The sequence below is a fragment of the Cibotium barometz genome, chromosome 40 (assembly GCF_041138505.1).
Source record: "Cibotium barometz isolate CiBa-2024 chromosome 40, ASM4113850v1, whole genome shotgun sequence".
NCBI lineage: Eukaryota > Viridiplantae > Streptophyta > Polypodiopsida > Cyatheales > Cibotiaceae > Cibotium > Cibotium barometz.
The window spans coordinates 47729798-47744089 of NC_141085.1; the positions used below are offsets into that span (position 1 = coordinate 47729798).

The 14292-nt window shown below is 45.8% G+C and overlaps 1 protein-coding gene across 1 annotated transcript in view; it reads left to right on the forward strand.

Annotated features, from left to right (window-relative positions):
• LOC147615582 (glutathione reductase, cytosolic-like) overlaps positions 1 to 13768 on the forward strand; it is a 115729-nt gene extending 101961 nt beyond the window's left edge. Inside the window, exons 8-16 of the mRNA XM_086779695.1 lie at positions 1154 to 1241; positions 1475 to 1556; positions 2227 to 2300; positions 11944 to 12051; positions 12245 to 12309; positions 12626 to 12739; positions 12915 to 13014; positions 13157 to 13210; positions 13344 to 13768. Of these exons, the coding sequence (XP_086635821.1) occupies positions 1154 to 1241; positions 1475 to 1556; positions 2227 to 2300; positions 11944 to 12051; positions 12245 to 12309; positions 12626 to 12739; positions 12915 to 13014; positions 13157 to 13210; positions 13344 to 13436 (778 nt within the window). The 3' untranslated portion in view covers positions 13437 to 13768. The remainder of the gene's footprint in view (positions 1 to 1153; positions 1242 to 1474; positions 1557 to 2226; positions 2301 to 11943; positions 12052 to 12244; positions 12310 to 12625; positions 12740 to 12914; positions 13015 to 13156; positions 13211 to 13343) is intronic.
• Positions 13769 to 14292: the final 524 nt, after the last annotated feature.

Genomic DNA, 14292 nt, shown 5'->3' on the forward strand with positions numbered 1-14292 from the left:
GCATGAAACAGTTGGAGAGTCCTTGAAGTTTGAAGTTGGCCGCCCAAGCCTTAAGATAGAAGAAGAGCTGGCTTTCCTGCAGAACAACATGCTCACAGAGGTTTGCCAACAGCCCCTTCACACACAAGGGGGCTGATATGTGCAAGTTTCCCCCAAATAAGCATGTGCCCAGCATTAGCTTCTTTATCCCCCTGTTTTAGGCAAAGCAAACGTTAAATCACTCATGCCCAAAATACACCCACACCCATGTCTTTTAAGGAAAATCACACCTCTGTAGTGTGTCTACACATCTGTACACGCAGCCCAGCAGGGCCACCCACCCAGCCGTGGGCCTACCCTGCCTGTATGGAAGCCCTAACAGGGCCCTTTGTACGGCCTGCTGTACAGAACGCTACAGCCGGACTCATCTCTCCTCTGCAGCACTTATGGCACTGTCTCCACACAGCCAGTCCACGCACACAATAGGGGTCCCAGTCCACGCACACAATAGGGGTCCCAGTCGGGCAAAAGCATGACCCAGAGACATGCCTTAGCTACACGCACCCAGAGAGAAATCCAGAACCTAAAAAGCATGAATTTCCCATAAGTGTCCCTTCCATCAGGGATGTGAATGGATCTAATCCTTCCATAAAAGATCAAACCAGCCTTAAGTTAAGTACTGTTGAATAGCATAAGGCCCTCTTCTCTAGTGCAAATTCAGGCCCGACAGAGTACTCCCTCTTTGCGTGCATGTGAAGGTTCAAGGGCTTTATGCGTAGTCGACCTGTACACAACAAAAGCGGTTTGTTTCCTTGTTGATTTCTCGCACTTGTGTGAACCAACTGGTGCCACCATAGCTCCAATTTGATCTTTATCCCCTTTCATGATCCTGTAGAAGTGGTGCCTGTAACAAGCAGCTATATTCTCTTTTTTCTTCTGTACACAACAGAAGCGCTTTGTTTCTCTTGTTGATTTCGCGCACTTGTGTGAACCAACTGGTGCCACCATAGCTCCAATTTTCCCGTGGCGTTTATAAATTGCTCTATGTGGGCTCTGAATTTCAATACCTTTACTATAATCGTTATCCCCTTTCAAATTTGTTTATGGTCCTGTAGAAGTGGGTGCATGTAGCAAGAAGCTGTATTCTCTTTTTCTTTTTGGACTGTAAAAACAGGGGTTTTGATGATGAAATGCGGACTGTGGTAGCCAAGAATCTGGAAGGTCGGGGTGTTGCTTTACATCCAAATACAAATATTACAAAGGTAATTTATTATTTTTCTACAAAGTCCAGTGTGTTGTGTAAGTTTAATCTGGTAGAAAATGGCAGAAGTATGTGTGTGTGGTTTGTGACTGTATGTTTGTACTTAATGCTTTGTTTTGGAAAAAGATCAAGCCATGGGGTATGTGCTCTGTGGGTGTAGTCATGATAAAGATTATGTTTGCTATATATAGGGCTTGTAGGAGTTGCAATAGTTTGATGCTTTGAAGTTTGCAGATTGAGAAGGTGGAAGGTGGACTTAAGGCTTACACTGATAAGGGCGAAGTGTTCGAAACAGATGTGGTGATGCTGGCTGTTGGTAAGAGGGTTATGGCATCTTGGTGTAATTTCTCAGATAAGTCAATAAAATTTGTCTAACCCTGAGTGTCCCACCTTTCTATCTCACTACGAGAACATGTCCATGTCGAGTGTAAGGCTATACCAGTTCTGATCTGTCTGGCCAGAGCTAGGTTGGCCCTTTTAAGGGCTGCCTGACCAGCATCAGTGCCGTGTAGCAGGATGCCTAGCAGGTCTTGCAGATGTGAACTAGATGGCCTGCCCACTGTGCCTGCACTGATGTGGATCCCACACAGGCTGTTTGTCCTGCAGTGTGAACATGGCTTGGCCCTCTTGATTGGCTGAGATTTTTCCAGAGACTGCCCTATCTTCATCTGACAATCGCCCAATTTGGCAGTCTGAAGAGCTTTTAAGATGTATGTCAGAGGCTCCTTCTTGGAAGTTTGAGATAATAAGAAGAGACTTCTTGTCTGCTCGGAACCCAAGCCGTGTGCTCACTACTACCTGCTTTAGTCTCTCTCATCTTTTTCTAAATCCACATTATAGCTTTCTCGCTTGTTGCTGCCTGCCTGAATATAATTAAAATTTCTTGAAACAATGAAGTCAAAAATTCCAGTGTTTAAATTCACATAGACTGTCGTGCCCAGATACAAAATACCATGTTTTTCTCTTCTGAGTTAATGCGTGTGCAGGTAGAAAGCCTAACTCGAAGAGGCTCAATTTAGAGGCGGTTGGGGTGGAGCTGCTTAAAGATGGTGCTGTTAAGGTCTGTCCTATAAGAGTAAAAAATGAAAGTAAAAACGAAACTTGTTTTAAAGTGCTCAATAATTTTTTTGAAGAGAATCAAGGTTTGGAGTTTGTAATAGCCCACTTGAATAATAAGATTTGTTAGGCTTGTCAATGGGTGGTTCTGTCCGTTAAAGCTGTGTTCTTACATAAATTGTATGTATATATTGTTAAGCTACATCAATCATTTCAGTCAACTTGCTGGTCTGCAGAGAACAATGGCTAGGGAGCTGGAGAGCCCATGCCAGCTCACACGAGCAGGTCTCCCCCCGCTCCCCCCCCACCCCGCCCCCCAACCCACCCAACCACCCCAATCCAACAAACGCCCTTTACCCCTCTTCTGTGCACCTATTTCCCTCCTCCCCGTCATGTGTGCTCCTTCCCTAAATTTCTTCTACCTAGTGCACAGTTCCCCCTCCCCCCCCCCCCCCTCCCTCCCTGCACTTTTCTTTCTTTCTTGCCTGTTCTTTTTCTTCTTGCCCATTCTCCCTGTTTTGTGTAACCCAGCCTTTCTGTGATCTCCCACAGCAGCCCTGCTTCCTATGCTCCTTATCCACTCTCACTTCTTGCACCCCCCCTTCTTGCTGCTGCTGCTGCTTTTGGTGTTCCCCTGCCCATCTGCTATCTCCCCCACAGAAAAAATACAATTCTTTATGCTAGTATCACAGCTTGGCAGACTTGGAGGGCCAGATGCACAGAGGCTATTGAGGGCACTCAGATATACGACACTCAGTACATTTATACTATATGGGGAGATAGTATTCACACTCGTGGCCACATGGGCTTGTATACAGAGGCCATCCAGATCTGTGCATGCAAAGCGCACTGTTTTCATGAGGGAGTGGGATCAAGGGATCGACCCCTATAGGACTCTCTCAGCGCCCCATATTGGCTGAGATCACCCTACATTCTGTGATGAGGTTTTGTTTTGTCGGCTTCCAACTGTGATTTTGTATGGTCTATTCATACTTTATAGAAGCCTCCTTTTTGCAAAAAAGAAAAAGAAGTACTTATGCGGCTATGATTGGATTGTAGAACAAGTCATGGTGATAATTTCAGCCTCCCAATAAAGGCGGCTTGGGAACCTTCGATCCGGTGATTCAGAGCTGGATGCTTCTACACGAACTCGTTGCACAGTCACAACAAAAACATAGCCTTTATGTGGTTATGGTTGGATTGTAGATCAAGATATGGTGATAATTTCTGCCTCACAATAAGGGCAGGTTGGGCATCATTGGTCTAGTGAGTTAGAGCTGGATGCTTTTGTAAGAGAATATAACGTGCAGTGTATACAAGAGAAGGATCTTTCATAGCACAAAATTTTAAAACCAAATTGCACAATAACAGAGATATAGAAGAATATTGTGTTACTGAAGTGATACAATAGATGGCAAATCCCCACACCCGTGTGTTGTTGTGAAGGGATCTTTGATCTGGAACTGCTAAGATGGAGGCTGTATGCTAGTAGAAGCTAGGGAGAAATGAAATGAAATGATATATTAACGTCTCTAAGAGGCCATAATGGCCTATGAGACCAAAACTGATAGTACATTTGAAGTTGGTGTCTCATCAAAGAGAACAACTAAATGAGACTAAAAAGTACAATAAACTGATTGTCTTACAGTTATAAGAACAAAATTGTAAGACTCCGGGATGATACTGAGTAGAAAATATTGGAAAATGTATATCAGGTAGATCCATGTATGCTGATCAGTTGAAGTGTTGCCCTCCTTAGATCAAGTATCTCCGCCATGGGGCTGTCTAGAATGGAGAGGTCGTAGAAGCGAGGTAGGCGCCTTTGATGCCGAGCAATAATGGCTCTGATCTGGCGATGGTGAGGATGCCGTGGTCGCTGGTGGGCGTGGCCAACGAGCACGACATAAGATGGCTGCTCTATCAGTGGTGATTGATGAACTGTGGAGGATGGCTGGCTGTGTATCTATATAGGCTTGTATACGTGGGGCGGCCCTGACATGATTGCGTAGGTCCACGGTCATAGTCAGTGCCACTGTTCGCAGTGTAGCTTGGCCCATAAAGATGTACTAGAAACTGTGTAGCAGCTTCCCCACCTCCCACAGCCATCCGGGCTCATCTTGGGTCCCACAATGTCAGGAGAGGGTGTCCAAGAGTAAAGTCTACCTACTCCATGTGTGGACCGTTATGAGATAACGGTCCAGTGTAGCATGTAGCCTATGTGGTAGTGTGCCAAATCTAATCGAAGCCATCTCTAAACCATCTAGCCTCATAGGCCACCTTCCCGTGTGAATACGGGGATGCCAGGTGCCCGGGCTGCTCAACCATGGCTACTCCTCATAATGGGGGCCATACAAACATGAGCTAGCCGAGGCCTGGACATTACAATATGAGGGTGGAGTATTGATATCCAACAACTTCTATGCAAACTCATCACAAGGACTTATTGCAAACCTGCATTTTGACTGTAGACTCACCCACGGAGGTCCTTGGTCCCCTGCATGTGACGCACACGGGGAAAAGTGGGCAATTCTGGGCTGTCTTGGCAGGGTTTCAAAGGTGGACATGCCATATGGGCAGGCAGATCGTTCATGTGGGTAGGCATACAGCAACTGGACCGGCCTGCAGATTAGTTGGACCAAACCAAGACCAATCCACGATCAGCGTGAAGCTACTAACCGGCACCTGATGTGCAGAATTGAAAGGGTTGTTAGCTTGTAAATACTTTGCTCAGCCCATATTGCAATTATCAATAACAGATCTTCCCAGTTTTCACATCGTAGAAGCCCCGTAGACCGAGCTTTTGTTTCGCTGTAGTCCCTCTTTTTGTCATTTAGCCATAATATAGCAGCCCCCTGTATGAACTACCTTCAATCTGAACCCTGTTATCATGTAGCATGAATATATATACAAATTTAATTGCAAATCTTTCCTGTGCAGTATGTGGGGGTATTTCTCTGTGTAGTTTTGTGATGGCAACGGTGGGCTTCCATTTGGTATTAGAGCATGTTACCCAGTCAGCCTGGCCTATTCACGTTTTATTTCCCAGCAATCAGGCCAGGTGTAGATTTTTTGGTTCTTGCACAAAAATGTCTTAGTCTGTAAAACTCATCCTCAAGATTGGTCATGTATTGGGGACGAAGAAACCGTTTTTTGAGGTCGAACATGAAGGTGTCTGAGGATCCCCTGTGGTCAGGTCTACATGTGGACCAATGTTGCCACCAGGTAGCTGCTTTGCCAGAGAGGTGAGGTGTTACCAGGTGGACTCTCTTGAGGATCTGAAGCTTAGCCAAAGGAAAATATGCCACAAATTGATGAATAAACTACATAACTGCGGCATGATCACACTTGCCATCGTACTGACTAAAATTTGGTTGAGCTCATATGACGATGGTGGTTGGGGCAGTGGAGGAACTTAGACCTTGTTGTGCCATTGTAGGGAGAATTGATTGCATGTTTGCTTGCATAGATGCTATCAACTGCCAGTGCTGGAGTTGCATAACATCTTGTTCAAGCCTCCTTGGTTTGCTCGTTGTTGGTCTTCATTAGCCCTACGTTTGGCGTCCTCGGCCCTTTGTTCATCAACATGTCGGGCTTCTTTGGCCCTTCGTTCTTTAGCCCTTTTGGCTTTATCTTTTTTGTCTTTGTTGCTCCATGATGAGGAACAATGTTTGAAGCTTTGAAAGTTCTCTTGGCTTTTTATCTTCTTTGATTGCTGCCTTGGCCGCATAGTGCCAGAAGACTTGTGCTCTTTTTATGCCAAGGATATCTCACCGGATGCTTTGCCTATGAGGTAGTGCTAGAGGACTTATATTCTTTCTATGCCTGGGTTATTTTGCTAGATGCTTTACCTAGGAGGTAGCACCATCAAAGGACTAGTTTGAGCTACGAGTTCACACATGGGAGTTATCTTACCAGATGCTTTGCAATTAAGGCTCTGTTCTGAGTCACTATCCCCATCAAGAAAGGAACAACCTCCAAAGGTGCTTTGATGAAGTCTTCAATGAAATGCAGGAGCGTTTCTGTGGTGGCAGTACCTTTTTTGCTGATCTTTCCTTCCACGTCTTCTTTGTAGCTTTCTTGGTGTTTTTTCCTGACCCCAATTTTATTATCCATGGGATGCTCTCACTTTTGGCTAGCTAAGTTGGGTCACAATCTTCTTTAAGAGCAACAAAGCCTTCTTTAAATATGTGAGTTTATGCAATCCACGTTACTTTAACAGAGAAGAGTAGAAAGAATGAAAGAAAGAAAGTTATATTAACGTCTACGGAAGACCCCAAAGGCCTATGAGAGCAAAAGTAATACAATGGTACCATGGATATACTAAGCCATGGAAAGATGAGAGTCGACACCAGATTGGCCCCCCTGCAAGTTGCAAGTTGCAAGCTGCAAGCTGGAGTATTTGCTTGTATTACTTTGAAGAACTTTGTACCATGATGAGAATGATGCCCCTTGGTGAAGATTTGAACGGGGACCGGGGCCACGGGGGGGTGGGGTGGGGGCGACCACAGGAGGCGGTCTTCTGGACTAGCGCTAAAGAAAGCTCTGGGGAGGTGTCCCATCTACCTGCAAATGAAACATTGGCGGGGAAGGCCTGAGTACTTCACTCGCTAAATGATGGAGTCCCCCCAAAGGCAAGGAATGGATATGATATGAGGCACTGTCTCTGGTGAGGCAATACAGATGCGAAGGGATGGAATCCCAGCCTCCTGTGTGAGGGACGAAGCAGAAGGGGGGGGGGGGGGGGGGGAGAGGGGAATCCATCACTCTCCCGATGGCTCCACCAATCACCGGGAGATGAGGAAGGTATTCCTTCCTAAGGCCTGGGAAGCAGACTGTCATGGGAAAGCCTAATACCCCAGTCAGTAGGTTGGATGCAGTCAACGCCGTGCTGCCACCGTGCAAAGAAGGCTTGGGCCGTACGCAATGCAATGAGGCTTAGCTTCATGACTCAACCTGACGCTGCTGGGCGAGTCGAACTCAACTTGGTAGTAGCCACGCCCTAGAGGATGAATGTTTATGATATTTGCAAGTCCACCAAGGAGGCTAGCCTGAAGAAGATCTCTGAGTTGTCCACACACAGGGCGGCTACTGAACCAGAGTGGAGGCCTCTAAGGATGCAACAATCGTAGCAAGGAGCTGAAGGTCCACTTCAGAGAAACATAAGCAAGTTACAACGGACTGAGTCAGGGATGACGGAGCGGCTGCCATGGAGTCCTCCTGAGGGTGAAGACCAGAAGAGGCTAAGACTTGCCGAATGAAAGAAGAGAGGCACGGGTGGGGGCAGAAAGTGGGAGGGTAGGGGGGGAAGGTGTACATGGCGAGCAGCGAGGACGGGGGGGGGTGGGGGGGTTGTCATTGACGGAACAGGAAGAGAAGGGGGGTTGGCACGGGTGGGATGGAGGGGGGGGGGGGAATCCATCACTCTCCCGATGGCTACACCAATCACCGGGAGATGAGGAAGGTATTCCTTCCTAAGCCCTGGGAAGCAGACTGTCATGGGAAAGCCTAATACGCCAGTTAGTAGGTTGGATGCAGGGTCAACGCCGTGCTGCCACCGTGCAAAGAAGGCTTGGGCCATACGCAATGCAATGAGGCTTAGCTGCATGACTCAATCTGACACTGCCGGCGAGTCAAACTCAACTTGGTAGTAGCCACGCCCTAGAGGATGAATGTTTGTGATATTTGCAAGTCCACCAAGGAGGCTAGCCTGAAGAAGATCTCTGAGTTGTCCACACACAGGGCGGCTACTGAACTAGAGTGGAGGCCTCTAAGGATGCAACAATCGTAGCAAGAAGCTGAAAGTCCACTTCAGAGAAACATAAGCAAGTTACAGCGGCCTGAGTCAGGGATGACGGAGCGGCTGCCATGGAGTCCTCCTGAGGGTGAAGACCAGAAGAGGCTAAGACTTGCCGAATGAAAGAAGAGAGGCACAGGTGGGGGCAGAAAGTGGGAGGGGAGGGGGGGAAGGTGTACATGGCGAGCAGCGAGGAGAGGGAGGGGGGGGGGGGGGGAGTGATGGAACAGGAAGAGAAGGGGAGTTGGCACAGGCGGAACAGGGGGCGCAGGCGGGATGAGGGGGTGACAGGGGGCTGTAGGTGGACAGCGGGGGTGAGGGAGAGCAGAGGGGGCTGGGCGACAAGAGGATGGGGGGTGTGCACTGGCGAAGATGATGCAGGGAAGGGGGAGGAGGCGCCGGCAACGCAGATCACAGGGGGTTTCATACGATGTTTTACCATACGTTAACAAACGTTTGCTTCACCAATCATACAAGTATGATATGAACTATGGCCACAGCAGTCCCATATACGAACCTGTAACGATTCAGCAGAATTATACATAAAATTCTTATTCCACCTCTCTCCCTAGCAGAGTGTGGGTATTTCTATGTGGAGTTACGTGATTACAGCACTGCGCTTACTGGATGAATCTTCATGGAGGCCCTCCTTGGCAACTTTGATACCTCCTTCGTGAATATATTTGCAGCCAGCCTTCTTCATGCTTGGGCAACCTTGAAACTGGTCTCGTCCACTCCCCTCCGAGGTTGAACAAGGAGCGCCTGCAGCAACCCTTCATTTGGAATGCGTATTTCTATGTGCAGTTACGTGATTACAGCACTGTGCTTACTGGATGGATCTTCATGGAGGCCCCCCTTGGCAAGTTTGATACCTCCTTCATGAATATATTTGCAGCCAGCCTTCTTCATGCTTGGGCAACCTTGAAACTGGTCTCGTCCACTCCCCTCCCATTGTGAACAAGGAGCGTCTGCAGAAACCCTTCGTTTGGAATGTCTTGGTCAGTCTCTCGATTGCGCACTTGCATGGCTTGTGCACCCTTTTTCCTTGGGGTCATCTAGGGCCTGGACTGGCTCAGTCTCTCAAGTCTTGGTTTCATTTCTCTTAGTTGCCCTTGATGACACAGACCAAGTGCCTTGCTGGGCTCTCCTTTTTTTTGGGACGGATGGTTTTGGGGAAGGCGGGGGGAGGGGGAGGGGGGGCGCGGGCGGTAAACTCAGCCTTCTTCATGCTTGGGCAACCTTGAAACTGGTCTCGTCCACTCCCCTCCCATTGTGAACAAGGAGCGTCTGCAGAAACCCTTCGTTTGGAATGTCTTGGTCAGTCTCTCCATTGCGCACTTGCGTGGCTTGTGCACCCTTTTTCCTTGGGGTCATCTGGGGCCTGGACTGGCTCAGTCTCTCAAGTCTTGGTTTCATTTCTCTTAGTTGCCCTTGATGACACAGACCAAGTGCCTTGCTGGGCTCTCCTTTTTTTGGGACGGAGGGTTTTGGGGAAGGCAGGGGGAGGGGGAGGGGGGGGGGGTGCGGGCGGTAAACTCATCTGAGGACATGAGGCTGCCATTTTCTGTAAGTGGCAGATTCCACTTGCCTCGCCTCCTCCACCAATATGGGTGGCAGTCTTCTTCCTCAAGACATCCCTCTCTTGATCTTCAGCCTCTCCGAGGACCTTGCCGGGCCTTTGTGGGTAGCCCATTTGAGGATGATTTCTGTGCCTCCTCCGGTGGGTCCAAGCTTCCGTGAGTAGGCATGGCACATTGACTGATCCCAACGTGGTCACTGATGTTTTACTTCATCTGGACAGACATCTTTCACACCACTCTAGGGCCAGTAGGAGCGCCTACAGGGCAACTCAGTGATTATGCATCATTGTCAAGCAGCCTTCCTCCACATTTGGAGGCCGGGATCCTTTCTCTCTGGGCAATGTAGTCTCCCTCCCTTGCCCCCTTTCTTCCAACAACCCACAACAATCTTTGTACATTCCACCTCCTTAGAGGGTTGTAATCTGCTTTTATGCAGATGATTCTACTATTTTACCAACGGATGGATCTTTTCTTGTGGGAAAAGAAAGCTACAGATCTCTTCTTCTTTGCAGGAAGAGCAAGAGAGACATGTATTTGTAAGTGTGCAAGATAAGGCTTGTTCTTTGCAGGAAGAACAAAATAGGCTTGTGTTTCATAGGAGGAGCAAGATAAGCTTGTTGTGTTATGAGGTAAAGCTGTGGCTAAGAAGACCATTATAGACTTGTTCTTTGCAGAAAAGAGAAAAATAGGCATGTCTGCGAAAGGGCAATGTAAGGCTGTTTCTTTTCAAGCAGAGCAAGATAGGTTTCTCCTTTTCTGGAAGAGCAAGATAGACTTGAAACAACTCTGTACAACTTTTCTTCTAGTTCCTTATCAAAAGTGAGGTTACCGCAGATTACTTGTTGGGGACCCAATTTGGAGTTGTGGTTTAAAGGCTTTAATAGTAAACCGAGCTCGTAATCATTCAGATATTAATACTGAAATTGAAACATTCAACTCACATATCACATTCCATCTGGGAGCCAATTGGAACCTCCTCAACTGATCTGGGGTTTACAAGAGCACATCAGTTGAAGGAACAGTACACAGTTGAATGGTTTCTTCGTGTACCTTCTTAATCCTTTGTAACAGATTTTGTATTTGGTTTAGCTTAGTTATGAAGGGGAAATTTAAGTAGTTTAACTTGAGTTACATAAGAGAGCTTTCCTCTTTGGCAAAGTTATTTCAATTTACAACATGGCTTTCTGCTCTAGTAAAGTGGTTCTAGGCTTGGCAGCTTTTTAAAGGACGTTCTCATTCCCATTTAGCTCCGTATTACCTCTATTTAATGGCATTTGATTCTTACCTTGTGCCTTTTTAACAGGTCTGCGTTCCTGGCTTTCTGCTTGGTTCTTCGTCTTTGCAACTTGATGTTCAAGTTTCTTTTGCATCATGACAAGTCTTCTTTTTGTAAGAGCACAAGATACGTGTGCCTTTGTAATAGGGCTAGATAGGAAGCTTTTTCTCATAGGAGTGTAAGATTTTAAGCCTCCACATTGGGGAGACTAATTGATTTTGCAGACTTGTGAGAAATAGTATATATATCATAGTGAAATGAAGAGCTATTCAAGATGATCATTTTGAGTTCATTCTTGTTTCAATAGCTTAGTGTGCATGCTCAAGATCCCAAAAGCAGGGCGAAAGAGGAAGAGTGAAGAGTGAAAAAAAAAAAGGAAAGTAGCAATCCAAAAACATACAAAGACACGCCATGGTTACTTTTCGAAGAATCTAGAGCCACGAAGCTAACCGACATAAGGAACATAGTACAAGATTGTGCACCAGTTATGACCAGATTTTTTGGTTTTTTAAAAATTGTTTTGGGGCAGTTTTGAGCAGTTCTTTTGAGAGTTGTCTAACGGGGATGTGCCTAAGCAGCGTGCTTAGCTTTGATCAATGTTGATCATGTATGCCTGAGTTTTGTTTGAACCTATTTGAGCAGTTATTACATGTCTTGAAGAGTTGCGACCATAGTTGTGTTGCAAATAAGATAACGCTATCTTGGAAGTTTAAAAGACTTCTTGGGTATGGGTTATGTTTCGGTGGGCCATATAAGAGAATGTGCTTCGTATTAAGAGTGAGAGTGGAAGGCGCTCCCAACTCCTGCATCGCTATTGGTTTTGGACTTTGACTGTGTAGTTCATTTAGGTTAGTGAGGCGAGTTCCTCTGGCTAGGTGGGTTTTCAAAGCACATCTCTTGTCAGTTGGATATGACTGCTGTTTTTTAATCAACGTTTGCCTTTTCTGTTTTTTGGAGCCCATGTGGAGCACTTATTGTTCTTGTGGCCTGTTCTCAGGTCAATGAGTTCTCTCAAACAAATGTCCCCAGTATCTGGGCAGTTGGAGATGTAACAAATAGAATAAATTTGACTCCAGTTGCATTGATGGAGGGAACATGTTTGGCGGTAAAAGATCCCACCTGTGATTAACTAAGTTACATATTGGATGGGTTTTCCTACTATCATAAAGAATAGGTTTGCTTATTAAGATAAACGACTTGCAAAAAGCCAGGGACCTGGAGTGTGTTTCATGGCCAAATCTTGGTTTTGTAGTCATTATGTTGATATTTATTAAACTCAAAGACTCTTGTTGGTGCAGACAACCTTATTTGCAGGACAGAGGGTGAAGCCAGATTACGAGAACGTCCCCTGTGCAGTTTTCAGGTAGGCTGACCATTACGGACACTGATTAAATTTCTGTATGTTGAGAAGAAAGACGTTGCGAACTGTGAGTTATGCAATGACAATTAATAAACGTCTTACATCAACAATAATGATTTATATATGGGCTAACAACAACAGCTTTGAGTACATGATGACATTGCCAATGTATGCTGTAAGTTCATTAAAATGGCAGAATTGGATCCAGTGCCAGTGTTGTGAACATGAGTTGAGCAGGTTGAAAGTGTTAGAAACTTTGTATGGCTAGTTGTGAAGTGTGATGATGCTGTCGTTTCTTTGTTATTGGTTTCCTTTCCAGTATACCTCCTCTTTCAGTGGTCGGGTTGTCTGAGCAAGAAGCCGTATCACAAGCAAAGAATGATATCATCATTTTCACCTCAAGCTTCACACCTATGAAGAATACAATATCAGGGTATGTATTGCATATGCCATGTTATTAAGGCTACCTAGAGAGAGATTAACACGCAATTATAGTTGCTCTGGTTACCTTGCGTAGCTTAATTTGCCCCCTAACAGCAGCCATACCATATACAAAGATGGCACATAGTGGTGGATCATTTCTTATTCAGAACAATCACTGGTTGCAGGCGACAGGAGAAGACGCTTATGAAGCTTATTGTGGACTCAGAGAGTGATAAAGTACTAGGAGCAGCAATGTGTGGTCCTGATGCCCCCGAGATTATGCAGGTACGGCTTCTTTTATGAATATATGGGCAGTAAGATGCGGATAACAGACTAAAAGTTTCAGAAGTGGCCCATCTTGAGCCAAAATTTATTATACAGCTCCTCTTAAGTGAAGATTTTAAGACTGTTTTGGTGTTGATTGCAGGGCCTAGCAGTTGCTCTCAAGTGTGGTGCAACCAAGGCACAGTTGGATTCAACTGTAAGGATGTTATGGCTAAGCCATCTTCTTTGCATTTAAGGCCTTTACATGTACTGCCCGCTCGACACTTCTTTCAGAGAATCTGTTGATGGCAGGTGGGGATTGCAGGTCACTGATCTGGTTGTGATTGCAGGTGGGTATTCATCCTTCTGCTGCTGAAGAGTTTGTTACAATGCGAACGGCTACAAGACGAGTGTCGCCTGATGGTCAAGTCAAGAAGGTCTGAAAGCATCATCATCGCAATGACAGAGTTGTGCATAGGTGGAAGGTTCGAGTCCAAGTTAATCAAATTTCTAGGTTAGGTAAGTCATTAGGTTCCACACTCGTGCCAGCTGATAGATTTGATGAATGTTTCAAAGGCGACATTCGTCTCCTTCGCAACATTTTCACCTCCTTTTACGAATCGTCTTTGATGGAAAATATTGGACAAGCTATCAACTCACATGCCAAGCTTTCTAAGTTGCATCATCTCTCACATATAGATGGCCCAAAACATCTCAAAGAATATGACATGGTTTCGTTCTTCGCTTCCAATATCTAATCAATTTATGATTAGCTGGATATGTTTCAAAACCAATCAATGTCACGTTCCAATAATTGTGAAATACTTTCGACCACTTCCATGTTTTCTTCCAGCCTTGAAATCACTTGTCCTTTCAACAGTAAACATGACATGCATTCCATTCTAGTCTTGTCTATGCTATCCTGGTGATTTTGTAATGAGTAGCTTGCTTGGTTTTCCAGGCAAATCCACACAATTATCATGAGGAGTAAAACTCTTGTCCACCCAAATTGCTGTAGTGAAGATCAAGCTTTTAGCCACATGAGATCTTTGCGTTTCCTGCTCATCATATTTCGTATGTGTGTTCTCTGAGTAAATCCATGTGTCATGTTGATCTCCAAAGTCTACTTGACCCAGCATAGTGGGCAGTGTGATCTGACACAAAACTCTTATGGCACAAAACGGATTTCTGAAGTACGAGGAAGGTAAGTCCCCATTATGAGTGCAATGAAATCAAATTGAGGCGACTCCCATTCATCCTCAAAACTTGTTATGCAAGGCCTCCACCTTGTATTACCAT